The 19401-nt window shown below is 40.3% G+C and overlaps 1 protein-coding gene across 1 annotated transcript in view; it reads right to left on the reverse strand.

The window, feature by feature from the left end:
- EIF3L (eukaryotic translation initiation factor 3 subunit L) overlaps window positions 1-14344 on the reverse strand; it is a 602285-nt gene extending 587941 nt beyond the window's left edge. The window contains exon 1 of the mRNA XM_044089965.1: window positions 14176-14344. Coding sequence (XP_043945900.1) covers window positions 14176-14196 — 21 coding nt within the window. The 5' untranslated portion in view covers window positions 14197-14344. The remainder of the gene's footprint in view (window positions 1-14175) is intronic.
- Window positions 14345-19401: the final 5057 nt, after the last annotated feature.

Raw genomic sequence — 19401 nt, forward strand, 5'->3', positions numbered from 1 at the left:
TCTCTATATATTATACAATCTATTTTAATACTTCCCAATAAAGCATTCATTAACAAGTTCAATTCCCTGTTATTAAAATGTTTTTTGTTTCCCAGGAAACCTAGAATAGCACTCAAACACCATCTTTATACTTGGAACAAAGGGGGCACAGCCTTTCCTGATTTGAACCTTTATTCTAACGCCGCTATTATTAGATCCATATGCTACTAATATTGAAACCAAAACCTTACAAATTAGAATTAATAAACAACCCAATATTATGGATACTTAAAAGATTACTTCACTACACACAGCATTTCCAAACATTCATATAGCTACTTACACAATATATTAATACATTTTTATAAATGTTTACACAATATATTAATACATTTTTATAAATGTTTATATATATATATATATATATATATATATATATATATATATATATATATATATATAAAAACACTCTAGATATAAAATAATTCTTCTTTATAATTTTCCCAATAGCCTTTACTCAAGAATCCTTACAATCCTCAGATACAGATAAAATCACCTTGTTTAAACAAAAGGGTCTTTTGTATTGGTTCCAACTAATCACAGATGAAAGGGTTAAGGACGTAAATCAGATAATAAGTGAATTTCAGTTAGACAAATCCCTTTGGCTTAATATACAATACCTCAGACTTGTTGTGTCTTTCGGCTTTTCCCGGTTTGGGGTCGCCACAGCGGAACTCCGGTCCGCTAATGATTGGCAGTAGATTTTTACGTGCTGAGTTGTTGGCCCTGACGCACAACCTTCAACGAAGGTACGCCCATTCACGCATGTCTCCACAAAGAAGACGCTCTAGCTGAAAATTGAACAGGACATCATCTTACTGTGAGGCGACAACGCTACCGCAGCACCACCACCGTATTCTTGCAAAATAAGACAGACCCGATTACTCCAGCTAACAAACATGACACTAGCATACTACTAGCTTTTTTTAATTCACTTGTAGACATGAGTATAAGGAGATGAGGCGCATGGCAAAGAGAGAGGTGGCGAAGGCTAAGGATAAGGCATATAGAGAGTTGTATGAGAGATTGGACACTAAAGAGGGAGAAAAGGACCTGTACCAATTGGCTAGACAGAGCTGGGAAAGATGTGCAGCAGGTAAGGGTGATAAAGGACAGTGAGGGAAACGTACTCACAAGTGAGGAGAGTGTGTTGAGTAGATGGAAAGAGTACTTTGAAGGGCTGATGAATGAAGAGAATGAGAGAGAGAGAGAAGGTTGGATGATGTGGGAATAGTGAATCAGGAAGTGAAGCAGATTAGCAAGGAGGAAGTAAGGACAGCTATAAAGAGGAAGAAGAATTGAAAGGCTGTTGGCCCAGATGACATACCAGTGGAAGCATGGAGGTGCTTAGGAGAAATGGCAGTGGAATTTTTAACCAGATTGTTTAATGAAATTTTGGAAAGTCAGAGGATGCCCGAGAAGTGGATAAAAAGTGTTTTGGTACCTATCTTTAAGATTAAGGGTGATGTGCAGAGCTGCAGTAACTACAGAGGGATAAAATTGATCAGTCACAGCTTGAAGTTATGGGAAAGAGTAGTGGAAGCTAGGTTAAGAAGGGAGGTGATGATTAGTGATCAGCAGTATGGTTTCATGCCAGGAAAGAGCACTACAGATGCAATATTTGCTCCGAGAGTGTTGTTGGAGAAATACAGAGAAGGTCAGAAGGAGTTGCATTGTGTCTTTGTGGACTCAGAGAAAGCATATGACAGGGTGCCTAGAGAGGACTTGTGGCATTGTATGAGGAAGGTGGGAGTGGCAGAGAAGTATGTAAGAGTAGTACAGGATATGAACAAGGGTAGTGTGACATTGGTGAGGACTGCGGTGGGAGTGACAGACACGTTTAAGGTGGAGGTGAGATTACATAAAGGATCAGCTCTGAGCCCTTTCTTATTTGCAGTGGTGATGGACAGGTTGACAGATGAGATTAGACAGGAGGCCCCGTGGACTATGATGTTTGCAGATGACATTGTGATATGTATTGAGAGTAGGGACCAGGTTGAGGAGACCCTGGAGAGGTGGAGATATGCTTTAGACAGGAAAGGAATGAAGGTCAGCAGGGCTAAAACAGAATATGTGTGTGTAAATGAGAGGGAGGGTACAGGAATGGTGAGGATGCAGGGAGTAGAGTTGGTAAAGGTGGATGAGTTTAAGTACTTGGAATCAACAGTTCAGAGTAATGGTGAATGTGGAAGAGAGGTGAAGAAGAGAGTACAGGCAGGGTGGAATGGGTGGAGAAGAGTGTCAGGAGTGATTTGTGACAGACTGGTACCAATAAGAGTGAAAGGGAAGGTCTACAAGAAGGTAGTGAGACCAGCTATGCTATATGGGTTGGAGACGGTAGCATTGTCGAAAAGGCAGGAGTCAGAGCTGGATGTGGCAGAGTTAAAGATGTTAAGATTTGCACTGGATGTGACTAGGATGGGCAGGATTAGGAATCAGTATATTAGAGGGTCAGCTCAGGTTGGACAGTCTGGAGGCAAAGCAAGACAGGCGAGACTGCGTTGGTTTGGACATGTGCCGAGGAGGGATGCTGGGTATATTGGGAAAAGGATGCTAAGGATGGAGCTGCCAGGTAACAGGAAAAGAGGAAGGCCTAAGATGAGGTTTATGGATGTGGTGAGAGGACATGCAAGTGGTTGGTGTGAAAGAGCATGATGCAGAGGACAGGAAGAAATGGAAACAGATGATCCGCTGTGGCAACCCCTAACGGGAACAGCCGAAAGAAGATGATGATTAGAGAAGAAACATATTGTTGTCCAGCTAATTTCTGGAACTACTATTATATAACAAATAACTCACTTCCAAGGAATTTAGATAAAACAAATATATTAGAATCTGCAGGGAAAACAACACTTTCACTTAAATGGAAAATATATTCCTGGAGATTTTTATATAGATCTTTCTACACCCCTCAACTAATGAAAAACAAAACATATGTAACAGATGTACTTGCATAGCTTGGAGCCATCTTTAAATCTAAAACCTTCCCTGCTGGATTTAACTACTGTGGTGTCCTAGATGAGTGTACGTCTCTAAATGTAAGTGCATTGGCTTCTACTGCACAGAGTTTAAGTTAAACATACTAGTGACTGATGCATACTGATTTTGGATGCTGCCATTGGGAAATTTAGGCTCTCTTGTTTGTAAACACACAGACACCTTTCTAGTCCTCTCTTTTTCCCCCCTCCATATCTATACACCACAGACAGCTTTCTAGCCCCTGTTCTATTCCAACCTACCACCGGAATTAGCCTAGCTGATTGTTTTTCGCTAACTGCTTCAGTATCTGTTCCTACCCGCTCCGTTTGCCCTGCGGGCTCACTCCGCTCCCCTCCCTACCCCCAATTCCCACCCACAACCAGGGGTCCTGCCCTTATACTTACTAACCACACCTCTTCCTCTTCCCATTACTCTAACCACACCTCTTCCTCTTCCCATTACTCTCTAACCACACCTATTCCTCCTACCATTTCTCTCATTACATACCTCTTGCTCTTACCATTACTCTTCAAACACATTCTTCCTCCTACCTTTACTTTCTAAACACTCTCTAGTTATCCAACTGCACTAATATTAACCTCTCACCACTCTCCTTTTATCACATCACACCCTACTCCCTTCTTTCATCTCCACCCAGTGAATTTATTTTTCTACCTACAATTTATATTTATTCATTTGTTTGTGTCTTTCGGCTTTTCCCGGTTAGGGGTCGCCACAGCAGAACTCTGGTCCACTAAAGATTGGCAGTTGATTTTTACGTACCCATTTGCCAAGCCTGACGCACAACCTTCAACGAAGGTACGCCCATTCACGCATGTCTCCATGCAGAAGACGCTCTAGCTGAGAATCGAGCCGGACAGCGTCTTACTGTGAGGCGACAACACTACAGCTTATTCATACAATGTATAAACAACCCATCCCATCTTATGTCCCACTCTTATTCACACTCTCACTACTACCTCCTTTAATCCTCACCCATCTTTTCACCTCCTTTGAAAACCCACTAGGCCCACACCTAAACTACCCCAAGAAAGAACGCAACTCTCCAAACTCTCCTCTCCTTTTTATTCATGCTAATATAACTTCCTCATCTAACTACATACTTCCTAAATACCATAGAACACTACACATACAATACAACAATCAGAACCCCAGGAAAGACCTACCTCTATACAGCAGATTCCCCAACCCAAACTATCTAAGTGTACTACTCTCTTTAAAGGATAGTGACATCTACCCTAACCCAGGCCCACCAACAACTCTCATCTCTCTCCTCAACCACAAAGAATCACCTACTCATGCCCTGTCTAAACCATTGAACTCCCTTTTAAGTGCTCATCTTAATATATGTAGCATAAACAATAAAGTAACTCAACTCCAAGCTCTAAATGAAATCTACTCCTTTGATATTCTCTGCTTAACAGAAACTTGGTTAAAACCTGTAACCAAAGACAATGAAATCATCCCACCTGGATATAATATCCTGAGACTAGACCGAGTATCCAAGAAAGGTGGTGGGGTTGATATCCTATATAAATCTAGCTTACAATTAACCACTCACAACTGTAAACCACCTATAGACTCCAATGCAGAAATTCTTATCTCCAAACTTCATCTTAACAATTCCAAATCCATCTATATTATCTGTATATATCTACCACCTGGTAACAACACTTCCACCATGGAAAACATACTTTGCTGGCTTTCCCAATACCTGCCCCAAGAAACCATAATCCTAGGCGACACAAACACTGACTGGAGCTGCTACTGCAGCAGCCTCCCCACAAACCATATTAACCTATATGGGTATTCCCAAACCATTACCTCCCCCACCAGAATAAATAAATATAACAAGAAATCAAGCTTACTAGACTGGATTCTCATAAACCATCATCCTCACATTTATGATTCAGGAACCCTCCCTGATGATTTAAGTGACCACTTTCTTACCTATATCATCAGACATAAAATCAACTCTCCCATTCCAATATCTGTCAAAACCATCAGATCTAAAACGTACTTTAACCCTGAACTATTCCAAATGGAACTAAGAGCTTGCAACTGGTCTCCCTTACAAAACCTCCCTTTAGATGAAGCCGTTAGTTACTTTAACTCCAACTTCCTTGCCATTCTCAACCACCATGCTCCAACCAGATTAATTAGAATTAAAACTAAATCTGCTCCATGGCTTTCAAAAGAAACCAAACATAAAATAAATCTTAGAAACAAACTTTGGGCAAAATGGAGGAAGACTAAAAACCCTATAGACCAACTAACATTTAGACAGTTAAGAAATTAAACAAAAAAAGCTATAATATCTGATAAAAGAAACTACTACATACAATCCCAACAAGCTAATCAAAACAACCCACAAAAATTTTGGGCTAGCATTAACCAACTACTCCATCCAGGTCAATCCACTACTCCAAATCCTCAAAATACTGACCACAAAAATCTATTGAATATTGCTAATGCTTTCAATACTTTTTTACTAATGCTATACAAACACTAGTCAACTATCACCTAATAACTTCACTCTACCTTCCTATAAATCAATCTTACCCCCTACTTTTCATATTCAACCTGTCCCAACAACAAATATTCCAACCCTTCTACAGAAAATAAAACCATGCTCACCCTCAGCAGACCAACTACCTGCTGAATTCCTACAACAATCAATAAAAGCTATTGCTTATCCCATTTCTATTCTGATCAATAGAACTATTACCGAAAGTCATATCCCCAGTTTAAGGAAAATCTCCCATATTATCCCCCTCCATAAAGGTGGACACGCCACTGAACTCTCCAACTACCGCCCCATTGCCCTTCTCTCTCCTTTGGCAAAGATCATGGAGAAATGCATTCACAGACAATTACTTGACCATCTAACCCAAAATAATTTACTTTCCAACTGTCAACATGGATTCAGACCTTCACATAGCACTAATACTGCCCTTCTTTCCTTCATAGATTGCATCAACAAAAACCGCAATCTTAACAAGCTTTCTTCAGCACTATTTATTGACCTGTCTAAAGCTTTTGACATGGTAAATCACCAAATTCTCATCAAAATACTGAAATCCCTGTCACTAGATACATCTTCTATAAAGTGGTTCCAGTCCTACCTTGATAAAAGACAACAGGCCGTACTATGGCACAAGTCTTTCTCCACTCACCTGCCTGTCAAACTTGGTGTCCCTCAAGGGTCCATCCTAGGACCTCTACTTTTTTTCCATATTTATTAATGACCTTCACCCAAGCCACATGCATACAATATGCAGATGACTCCACACTGATATGCTCAGCCACCTCCTCTTCTGAACTTCAATCTCTTACCCAACAAGTATTTAACACAGTTGAGCAATGGTTCACACATAGATGCCTTCTCCTAAACCCCAAAAAGACTACACTCCTCCTCTTCTTTCCCACCAATAAGTCCTCTCCTCTTGATTTCTCAAGTATCTCTACCAATAAAACTATTATATCCCCTGATCCAACCACTAAACTATTGGGCATCACCATTGACAACAATCTGAACTTTGATATCCATATTAACAATACTGTCAACAAAAAACTTGTCTCTCTCTATAGGGTAAAACCCTTCCTCTTACCTTCAGCTAAAACCACTTATCTAATCTCTTCACTTCTTTATGCCTCACCCATTTTTACTAATCTATCTAAAAATAATCTTAGCAAATTGGAAATGTCTTACAATAACATTGCCAGATTTGCTACAGGCAACCCATTTAGAACCCACCATTGCATTAATTTAAAGCAGCTGGGATGGCTTGAACTACAAAATCTGATTAAAATTCCATCATCTATCTATAGCCCACAACACTTTTTACAAACCTTCCAAAACTCCTATTCTATCCACACTCATCACTCCCTATAAAAACCTGAAATCCTTAAGGTCTTCTCAGAGACTTCTAGTACATACCACTAAACCAAACAACAAGGCTGGTGACTCCCTCTTTTCTAATATTGTTGGAAAAGCCTGGAATCTCCTCCCCAGTGAACTCTCCTCACTTCCCTCAGTATCATGCTTCAAAAACAAGTTGAAAGTGTTCCTCAGAACACAGTGGTTATGCCCCTGTACTAACCCTGACTAGTTATGTATCTCTTAATACTTTGCGCTTCCTACCCCTTCTATTCATTAACTGTAATTCCTTCCTTATTGACCATAATACTGTCTCCCTCTAGAACATCTTGATTGTACTAGCATGCTATGTTATGCCTGTATTCTGCACTGCTGAATTTACTGTGATAACCTGTAATATGCATTGTAAATATGATTTTTTTTTGTTTAATGTTTCCTTATTTGTTATCTTGTTAATTTCATTGTTCTACCTTAGAGCTTATCTCCCAGGGCCTCTAATGAAAATTGACATGTATCCAGTTAGACTAGCCCAACAAATGTAAAATAAATAATAAATAAATAAGTCTAATATAATAAACATTGATTGGACCCATATGTTTTATGACTGCTCTGTAATAAGTTTATTTTGGAAAAGTATCAATGAACCTCACCAAGCAATATTCACAGACAATTTCATTTTGACCAAATCTTTAATGCTCTTCAATACACCTATAACTTGATGTGTAAAAAAAGTTAAACATTCCTTACTCTGGACAATACTGGCAGTAGCCAGGAAAACTATAACAAGGAACTGGATATCTGAATCCTCTCCATCTTATAATGACTAAGAAAATTTTAATGGAAGTTTGCCAATTACGGATTGCAACTATGACATCTAGAACAACTTATAACTGTAATTTATGGGTCAATTTACAGAATCTGTTGAAGAGAGATTGATAATGATATCATATAAATTAAAATTTAGCCTCTTTATGTGTTTTATATATGGAAAAATCAAATACTAGTCATTACAATAATAATCAATGGATGTCTTTGTAAATAGTTTTAGTAGTTTTAGTAATTTCATTTTATTTGTTGTACTGCAGTGGTTGTCGCCTCACAGTTAAGACGCTGCACTTCGATTCTCAGAGCGTCTTCTGTGTCGACATGCATGAATGGGCGTTCCTTCGTTGAAGGTTGTGCGTTAGGCCCAGCAAGCCAGCACATAAAACTCTACTGCCAATCATTAGCGGACCGGAGTTCCGCTGTGGCGACCCCTAACCGGGAAAAGCCGAAAGACCGTTGTAATTTAATTTTATTTGTTAAATATTGTTATTTGAACGTCTTTGTGAACACCAGTTTGAATTGCAATTTTTTTGTGTTAAAAGACCACGTGAATGTCTATATATATTTACTTAAAATCAATAAAAATGTTAAAAAAAAGGAAAGAAAACAGGTGCCTAAAAGGAATTAAGGCCCTATCATCCAGGAAGTCAACTAAACTTGACTGGTGTTGGGGTATATCAAACACTCCTGTTCTTGTGGGAGTAGATTCATTCTACGAGGAAGCTTTTGGTAATTGCCCCTGGCCATTTCCAAAAGAAGGAAGAACCACAGTTGCCTGGGTCAGAAGGATGTGATCACAATGATCTTGGAGAATTCTTCTGAATCTTTGGAAGTAGCCTGGATATTAGAATAAAGGGTAGGAAAGTATACAGGAACATTCCTGTCCAATGAAAAGAAAAGGCATCTGTCTTCCGGGTCTTCTTGCATGGAGTCCTGGAAAATAATCTTGCCAGTTGATTGCTCAAACATAGGGCAAATAGGTCAACCTGAGGAACTCCCCATATTGGAAGACAGACCCCCAATTTAGTTTCCATTCACAAGGTCTGCTCTTGACCTGGTTTTCCACATAATTTTGTTCAATTAGAATATAGGATGCTTGTAGAGTGAGACTGTGCTGTGAAGCTATTTCCCAAGCTACCATGGCTAGTCTGCAAAGGGGGTACAAATGGGTTACCCCTTGCTTGATGTACCACTTGACTGTGGTACTGTCTATAACAACCTGAAGAGGTCACAGGGACCAAAGAGGATTCAGTGAATTGAGTGCTTTGATCAGGGCAAGCACCTCTTTCATACATATATGCTTTTGTCTGTCCTTGGTGTCCACACACCATACACTTTTATCCCTCCTGATACTGCTCTCCAAGCAAATCCTGAGATGTCTATGGTGACTGACTGCTTTGGAACAGGGAGGGAGAAGGTGAGACCTGGATTTAGGGATATATGTTGTCTCCACCAAGTGATTTCCCTTCTGACAAACCTCAGCACTGGTATTTGAAAAGACAATGGGCACTGATGCTGGGACTAAAAGAGACTTCAGATACCACTTTATCTTTCTAATGTGGAGTCTTACCAGGAGTATCATGAGAATCACGGATGCCATGAGACCCAAAATCCTGAGAAATTCCCTAGCAATGACCAAAGTCTGAGTGGAAAACCATAGAAATAGATTTTTTTTTCTTGTGGTGTCTAGTTGACATCCCAGAAACATAATCTCGTGAGGAGGCATCAACAAAGACTTTTGAATGTTCTCTTGAAATCCTAGCTGGAGTACAAGATCTCTCACCCACAAAATAGATTCCTGACACTTTGAAAAAAGAGACTCTGCAAAGGCAAGCAAGTCATCTAACTATGGAACAATATGGATGCCCTGTAGGCTGCAATAAGCTGTAACTGGAGACAGACACTTTGTGAACACTCTTGATGCAAAGCATAGTACAAAGGGTAAGGCAGAGAACTGGTAATCCATGGACAGTCCAAATGATAGGGCAGAGAACTGATAATATGATCCACACACACAAAACCTTAAGAAAAGCCTGAAGTTTGAGTGAATAGGATGATAAATCTAGTGTTGCCAGCAAATCTGAATGAGGAAGGAGGAGGTAATGTGAAGTGACATTTTGAATTTGGGCACCATCACAAACAGGTTTAGGAAAGAAAGATCCAGAATTAGTTTACAAGCATTTTCTTTCTTTGGAACCTAAAACATTTTTAAATAAAACTCCTTCCCACCTAGCAAGGTAGAACTAGTTATATCACTCCTTGGAAAAGCTTATGACGAAAGACAGGTAGAAACAAGAGTCTGGCCTGTGGAATGAGGACCCCCCCCGAGAAAGCAGGTATTTCCTCCCATTGCCATCTGTAACCTTGATGAATGCTCTTCATAAACCATTTGTCTGAAACTACTTGTTGCCAAAAATAGATTTAGACTTTCTAGAAGAAGAAAAAAGGTTACAAGGGTGGAAGAGGGGAGCAAAGTCTCTTAAACAGTGATTCTGACACACTGGACTGTCCTTGGCTTTGGGAGTTTCCAGAAATCATCTTGGAACCCCCTATGCCATTTCTTCTTAAATGTCTGCTTATTTGCACTTAATTTAGGGCGTTTATTTTGTTTCTTAGCAAAAATTGGATGAGGTGTTTAAAAATCCATTAGAACACGTGAATAAAGGAAGGCTGAAAAATCTTCTCTCTGTCAGCTTATCCTTTTCAAACTTTTTGATCACTTTTGCAGCAGAGGACCCAAAAGTTAAACTCTCATTTTTTCATCTGGGAGGTTCTGAGAATGCAGTCATGCAAACCTCTTCAGCAATACCAGAAGCATAGTAATAAAAAGGTTGCTGCATGCTGTCCTGTTAGAAGGAACCAAAGATACTGTAGATGTAACAAAAACGCTGGGTTCACTGCAGAGAGAGTGGGCCTGCAGAGTCCAGAGTACAAAATATAAGGAAGGAACAGCAAAAATAATGGCAGCGTCATGCTGGAAGATAAAAAACTCAACATGAAGGAAAAAAGAATGGAAAGACTCACATTTAAGCATTAAGGCTGGAAGATCAATCAGGTTGTCTCCCAAAAGGAACTACAGTACAACAGTGACCATCTGCAAGCAAGAAGAATGATGCAAGACGTATGCTCTGAAAGGAAAAGAAAATAGGTACAGTTGTGAGAGAAACAAATCTTCTCACAGTGGACTGTGGACAGGAAGTTTGTTAAAATTCTAGTGAAAGTTAGATTTCCACAGAAATTAGAGAGAAAACTATGGATTTCAATGAGTGACTGAGGGACGAGTGCATATACGGCCTGGTTCTCACTAATGTGGATGGGCACTGGGTAACAGTAATCATACCACAGTGTGGCAAGCCATCCTTGAAGAACTGTGTGGAAGTGAAATAACACAGATCTGGGACTACAATGGGGAGGACTTCAAATTATATTAGGCAAAACTGTGAGAAATAATATAGATGCGGGACAAGAAATGAAAACAATGCAAGAGCTGTGGAAATGCATTAAAGAAAATGTGATGAAGGGACTAAAGAATGAGAAGGCTTATGAAAACACCATGAATCAAGCAACATAGTTCATCTGACAGTTCAAGGTAGCCCTTGAGAATGAATGACTACAAACAAGTAAAATATATTACTCAGGCTGTGAAATTAAAGAGGGTTTGGAAGACACTGTGCTACATGAAAATGGGAGGAAGATGCTTGAAAATGCTACAAATCAAACAATTACTAGAAGTATTTTCTTTGTTTTTCACAAAGCAGATACTAGCACCAGGGGATGGAGTGGATATGGATGGGGATAAAAGGAAAAACAGAATGGGAAAATATAGAAAAGCAACTCAAAAGCACTTACCTCTACATATGTTCAAGGAATTGACACGAGATGTTGGGTAGACAATTGAGAAAACAAACAGTTTTTACTTAAATGGATAAAGTCGTACTGCATGACAAAGATGCTGACAGTGAATGCTTGCACAAAAGGTGGGTTTAGAAAGGACCCAGGTAGTTAAAGGCCTGTCAGTCTCATATACATTTTGGGGAAGATTATAAGGCAGGCTGGTGAATGCTGGTTGTTTCATACAAAAACAATCATACAACGTTACGCAGTACAGATCTTGTCAGACTGCTCAACTGTGGCACTAAATGCAGAGAATTCAGTGCCATAATTATTGCTATGGAGAAACAAAAGTACTGTGCATTGGGTGCTAAAAGTGCTATAGGCTTGAATGACAAAGGAAGCCCATAGCAATGCAGGAATGATGTGAGAAATAGCACTATCAGTGTAGTACTTCCACTCAGAAAAAAGCATATATGCAAACTAATTATGCCTTACCAGTAAGGAGTAACATATATAACTAATGAGAGAAACAAATATTCATTGCAATAGTAAATCAGTGCACAGACCAGTTAAGTCCCAGGTGCTAAATTGTTATTACCCAAAAGAATGAGAGAAACAACCTGTTTTACAAAAGAATTAAACAAAATACAACTCAGTTATATTTATACAGTTTTTCAACACTTTATACCCCCTCCCAGCCAAACCAGTCCCTCTCACACTGTTCCAAGGTGTCTTGATGTACTGCTCCATTCCTTCTCCCCTTACCAATCAACAGCTCTAGCATAGTCAGTGAGAAATAACTACACTCACCCCCTTAACAGCTGCTAAAGTTTCCAGGTGCTGCTGCCAAGTAGGCTACAGGATTCTGCACTAATCCATTCTAGTGAAAACACATGGACAGTCATGAAATCTCTAAGTTCTAAGTCTTTATCTGCTGTTTTGTGGTTCTACACCACACATGTATACACACATATGCTTCTCTATGGTGTGGACACACCCCAAACACATTAATAAGTCACTCCTCTTCACAGTGACTAAATTCAGTAAATATCAGAATATGAACTCCCATCTTTTTTAATCGATTTATGACATGGGGGAAAAAAAAAATCGCAAAAACAGTATACCTGAAATCAAATCCAAGGATGAAAGTTGGTACACTTCAGACATCAGCAACTACGAAGGATACAAGACAAACAACAATTTTGCTTGTAGCCTAGGGGTTACTACTCATAGACAGAAACTACACCACAGCAGAAGGACAGAAGGACTGAAGAACAGGCTTAGGGAAAGGGACACTTACAGAAAACTATACAGTCATGGCTAGGGTTTTTGCTACTAGCCAAGGACCATTTCTTGGTATAAATAAACATGATCATTAGATGACAATAAAACCTTTTTATGAACATAAAACTCATAACAATTAGACAATTTATGCAAAACAGCTCTCAAATTAAAACAAATGTTGTGGGAAAACAGTAAATATTATTTGTGTACGATTATGGGCATCTGAAGCAGCAACTGTAAACGGTGCTGCAGTACAAAAATTCTTCCAGTATGTCAGGATATAGTGTACAAAAATCCCAAAGGGTCTACTTCTCCTTTCGGCTTTTTCCCCGGTTAGGGGTTGCCACAGCGGATCACCTGTCCGCTCATGATAGGCAGTGGAGTTTTACAGTGCTGAGTTGCCAGCCCGGCGCCCAACCTTCCACAGAAGGCGCACATACTCACACCTAGGGCCAATTTAGAGTGTCCAATCCAACTACAGCACGTCTTTGGGATGTGGGAGAAAACCGGAGATAACCCACACGACCACAGGGAGGACATGCAGACTCCGCACAGAAGGCACCCCAGCCGAGGATCGAACCAAGGAATCTCTTACTGTGAGGTGGCAACACTAACCGCTGTGCCACCATGGCTGACTTATTAAAAACCACTAACAATTAACTTCAACATAAATAATTCCGTGACAGAACATCAAAAGTCCATGAAATGAAAATACACAAACTAATTGCATTGCAGGACAGCACTGAGGAACTTAAAAAATTGGGATGACTTTTGCGTAGGGCAACATCTCTTGGGGGGGGGGTTCCCTCTAATACATACAGTGGAAGACATCTAATCAACTGCCCCCACTCCCGGCTAGCTGGGGTCCACCATCTCTTGGGGGGGGGGCAGTACCCACAAATACATACAGTGGAAGACATCTAATCAACTGCTCCCACTCCCGGCTAGCTGGGGTCCACCACATTATAGGTTTTACAGAGTTAAAAATCATTAAAGATGTAAATACACAAAAAATTATTGTTATAAATATCAAGTGTCAGTAACCAAAGTTAGCAAGTCCAGATTAATTAGCCCCCTCCTAAGAAGTTAACAATCCAAGTCAGCTGGTGGGATCTATTCTTCAGATGGAAAATATACATACCACCAACGCTTGAAAAAAATATCAAATGAAAATGAATGAACATTTAGTGGCAACCGCTAAAAAAGTTACATGTGCGGAGGTAACCGGCACTACCACATGACTGCATACTCCAGAGCTGCTGTCTGAAAATCTACAGGTAAACATATCTTTATAGAACATAAAACGTGCTCACATCTGTATCATATTCTTCCATTTTAATCCCGTCCGAACGAAGACAAAACTCCAGTGACTATAAATATTTACACAAGGTAGAAAATGACTACACACAGTCAAGAGGAAGAGCCCAAACCGGAAGAGTATCCGAAAATCCTCCGACAACCGAAGTGGAAAGTGAACTGTGCTACGAGAAACATCTACCGATTAGGAAATTGGGTCCATGAAGGAAATAGTGTATTTAATGAAACTGGGAAGAAAAATATTATTGGCAATTGCTACGGTACCTCACCGGATACTCTTCCGGTTTGGGCTCTTCCTCTTGACTGTGTGTAGTCATTTTCTACCTTGTGCAAATCTTTAAAGATTTTGTTCTCATATTTTTGGTTTGTTCCTCATAAAATATGCGGTTTTCCGCGAATTTGACGTGTAACCCATCACCGAGTTCGCGCAGGAATGGGCGTGCCCGCAGTGATTGACATACTGGAGGGCGGGGATTAACAACAGCAATGTGTCGTGATTGACACGCAATGCAAATGTAACGTTAAATCCATGTCAAAAACAAAGCATTTAGTAAGCACACTTCAAGTGGGCTAATATACTTTTTAAACAAAATACAAGTATTAAACTTTGGAAGTGCAGGACATCAGTTGTACATTTCTCTGCAGAGAACTGGCTCTGGAAAATTGCTTGTGAAATGTATCAGCCTCATGCATGCTTTCAAGCGTGCACGACTGTGCTTGAAGTCTGTCTTTTCCTATTGTATCGTTACTATGTCATATGTAAAAGCTGCATTTTTGGGACAAAGTATTGAGGCCATCAGTCACCAATGTCATACGAATGACAAATGTTTTAAGGTGCTCATTTCATATCCATTATGACATTTATGTCACAGCAAACATGTCATTGCACCCTGTAAGTTTATAGCGGCAGTCTGTAAAAAACAGTGTCCGCTTTGAGGCATTTTTTCCCTTGCCGTTTTTGGCTTGCTGTGCAATTCTTTAAGAAACCATGTGAGAAATGTTTCCTTACAACATGAAACCATGCCCAAAGTACAACCTGAAATCAAATAAGTTTGCCTAAATACAGTTACACAACACGTCTTGAAATGGATTATGCTTAAGACACATACATATACTGGTATCGCCTGGTACAATTACAGTATCAGGTACTGAGTCTGGAATCTGGTTGCGATAATACGCAAGTACCATATGTATTCATTTGTGTACAGACTAACAATCCCAAATTTATATCACTATCTAGTGACTTCAAGCCCCAATGATTGCCAACAAATAACACATTTCAGGAGTAAGGGGCAGCGCAACATTTTGTCTATTCTCCACACTACAGACAAAAGGAAGGCTTTGGACATTTGTGCCGATTAACTTTGGTAAATAAAGTAATGATTTGATTTCACATCTGCAGTCGTAAGCGCTTTTCTTTCTAATCTCGTTTATAAGTCTAATTGTTCTCTGCTGACTATGTGTATTTTACCTTTGGACATTCCTACCTAGAGAAACTGACTTGGCAGCTTTCAATCAAAAGGTGGGCGGTGTACTGACATCTCTGTCACAGGCGGGGTTTGGGCGTGACTTGCTACTGCGCATCGGGTGGGTTAATACACTTCAATATCGCCTGGTTTTCTGCCAAATTATTCAGGGTTGAAGTCACCGAATAATGATAGACCTTTCAGGGTAATCTCCAAGTATAGTACCCCACAGGTAGTTCTGCGCAGCTTTGGGTGTGGCCTAACTGATTGGCAGGGGAAAACAAGTTTGAGTGACAGGCATGCTAATTTCCACAGTCTTGATAGTGTGTGTAGTCAGTAAATCACTACACAAACGTTCCCAAAACAACCGAAATTACCAACGCTGCCAAAACAACAGTTATATTCCCAAAAGAACACAAGTATTAAAAGGCATTCGTCGCTAAAAAAATAATGCATATTTCCACATTCTACATACTGTGCAATCACAAACACGCATCAGCATATGAAACTGGCATTACTAACGCTCCCAAAACAACAGTTATAATGCGTATAGTACACAAAGCCCAAAATAATATAAAGTTCCCAAAACACAAGTAAGAACTGGCATTAATCGCAAAAATAGTAATGCAGATTTCCACATTCTACATACTGTGCAATTGCAAAGTCTAAAACCTACTAAGCATCAGCCTATGAAGCCGGCAGTAAGAGCAAAAATAATAACATGGTAATTTGAGTACTCAGGCTGCATCTTTGCGAGTAAAAATGTGCCAACAAACGATTAATATGGAGTCAGAAAACTACAAATTTCTGAGGCAGCCCCCCTCAAATAACTTAACTAAAAGGCCTCTCCTACCTGAAGGACGCTACCCTCCAGAAACTGTGCCTACAAACAATTAATATGAAGTCAGACCAATACAAATTGCCAAGGCAGCCCCCCTCAAATACCTTAGCTAAAAGTGCTTTCCTACCTGAGGGACACAACCCTGCAGAAACTGTGCCTACAAACAATTAATCTGAAGTCAGACCACTACAAATTGCCAAGGCAGCCCACCTCAAATATCTTAACTAAAAGGGCCTTCCTACCTGAAGGATGCTATTAACTAAAAGGGCCTTCCTACCTGAAGGATGCTACTCTGCAGAAACTGTGCCTAGAAACAATTAATCTGAAGTCAGACATCTACAAATTGCCAAGGCAGCCCCCCTCAAATACCTTAACTAAAAGGGCTTTCCTACCTGAGGAATGCTACCCTGCAGAAACTGTGCCTATAAAGAAATAATCTGAAATCAGAGCACTACAAATTGCGAAGGCAGCCCCACTCAAATACCTTAAATAAAAGGGCTCTCCTACCAGAAGGACACTACTCTGCAGAAACTGTGCTCACAAACAATTAATCTAAAGGCAGACCACTACAAATTGCCAGAAACTGTGCCCACAAACAATTAATCTAAAGTCAGACCACTACAAATTGCCAAGGCAGCCCCCATCAAATACCTTAACTAAAAGGACTCTCCTACCTGAAGGACGCAACCCTGCAGTAACTGTGCCTACAAACAACTAATCTGAAGTCAGACCACTACAAATTGACAACTAATCTGAAGTCAGACCACTACAAATTGACAAGGCAGCCCCCCTGAAATACCTAACTAAAAGGGCTCTCCTACCTGAAGGACCCTACCCTGCAGAAATTGTGCCTACAAACAATTAATCTTGTCAGTCCAGTACAAATGTCCAAGGCAGCCACGCTCAAATAACTTAACTAAAAGGGCTCTCCTACCTGAAGACGCTATCCTGCAAAATCTGTGCTTACAAAAAAATAATCGCAAGTCATACCACGACAAATTACCAAGGCAGCCCCCCTCAAATACCTTAACTAAAAGGTCTCTCCTACCTGACGGACGCTACCCTGCTGAAACGGTGCCTACAAACAATTAATCTGAAGTCAGACCAATAGAAATTGCCAAGACAGCCCCCCTCAAATACCTTAACTAAAAGGGCTCTCCTACCTGAAGGATGCTACTCTGCAGAAACTAAGCCTACAATAAATCTGAAGTCAGACCACTACAAATTGCCAAGGCTGCCCCCCTCAAATACCTAACTAAAAGGGCTCTCCTACCTGAAGGACGTTACCCTGCAGAAACTGTGCCTACAAACAATTAATCTGAAGTCAGACCACTACAAATTGTCAAGACAGCCCTCCTGAAATACCTTAAATAAAAGGGCTTTCCTACCTGAGGGTCGCTACCCTGCAGAAGCTTGCCTACAAACAATTAATCTGAAGTCAGACCACTAAAAATATCCAAGGCAGCCCCCCTAAAATACCTTAACTAAATAGGCTTTCCTACCTAAAGGAAGCTACTTTCTAGAAACTTTGCCAATAAACAATTAATCTGAAGTCAGTCCACTAGAAATTGCCAAGGCAGCCCCCCTCAAATACCTTAATTAAAAGGGCCTTCCTACCTGATGGATGTTACCCTGCAGAAACTGTGCCTAGAAATAACTAATCTGAAATCCGACCACTACAAATTGCCAAGGCAGCCCCCCTCAAATACCTTAACTAAAAGGGCTCTCCTACCAGAAGGACGCTACCCTGCTGAAACTGTGCCGAAAAACAATTAATCTGAAGTCAGACCACTACACATTGCCAAGACAGACCCCTTCAAATGCCTTAACTAAATGGGCTCTCCTACCTGAAGGATGCTACTCTGCAGAAACTGTGCATACAAACATTTAATCTGAAGTCAGACTACAACACATCACCAAGGCAGCCCCCCTCAAATACCTAAACTGAAAGGGCTCTCCTACCTGAAGGATGTTACCCTGCAGAAACTGTCCCTACAAACCTATAATCTGAAGTCAAACCACTACAAATTGCATGGCAGCCCCCCTGAAATACCTTAACTAAAAGGGCCCTCATACCTAAAGGACGCTACCCTGCAGAAATTGTGCCTACAAACAATAAATCTAAAGTCAGACCACTACATATTGCATGGCAGCCCCCCTGAAATACCTTAACTAAAAGGGCCCTCCTACCTGAAGGACACTGCTCTGCAGAAATTGTGCCTACAAACAATTAATCTGAAGTCAGAACACTATAAATTTCTAAGGCAGCCACCTTCAAATACCTAAACAAAAGGCCTCTCCTACCTGAAGGACGCTACCCTGCAGAAACTTTGCCTACAAACAATTAATCTGAAGTCAGACCACTACAAATTGCCAATGCATCCCACCTCAAATACCTAACCTAAAAGGGCTTTCCTACCTGAAGTACACTAGTCTGCAGAAACTGTGCCTATAAACAATTAATCGAAAGTCAGACCACTACAAATTGTCAAGGGAGCCCCCCTCAAATACCTTAACTAAAAGGGCTTTCCTACCTGAGGAATGCTACCCTGCAAAAACTGTGCCTACAAACAATTAATCTGAAGATAGAGCACTACAAATTGCCAAGGCAGCCCCACTCAAATACCTTAACTAAAAGGGCTCTCCTACCTGAAGGACGCTACTCTGTAGAAACTGTGCCCCCAAACAATTAATCTGAAAACAGAGCACTACAAGCTGCCAAGGCAGCCCCCTCAAATACCTTAACTAAAAGGACTTTCCTATCTGAGGGATGCTAACCTGCAGAAACTGTGCCTACAAACAACTAATCTGAAGATAGAGCACTACAAATTGCCAAAACGGCCTCACTCAAATACCTTAAATAAATGGGCTCTCCTACCTGAAGGACTCTACCCTACAGAAACTGTGCCTAGAAA

This window comes from Protopterus annectens, chromosome 1.part0, assembly GCF_019279795.1.
Source record: "Protopterus annectens isolate FY-2018-M chromosome 1.part0, PAN1.0, whole genome shotgun sequence".
Lineage (NCBI taxonomy): Eukaryota > Metazoa > Chordata > Ceratodontiformes > Protopteridae > Protopterus > Protopterus annectens.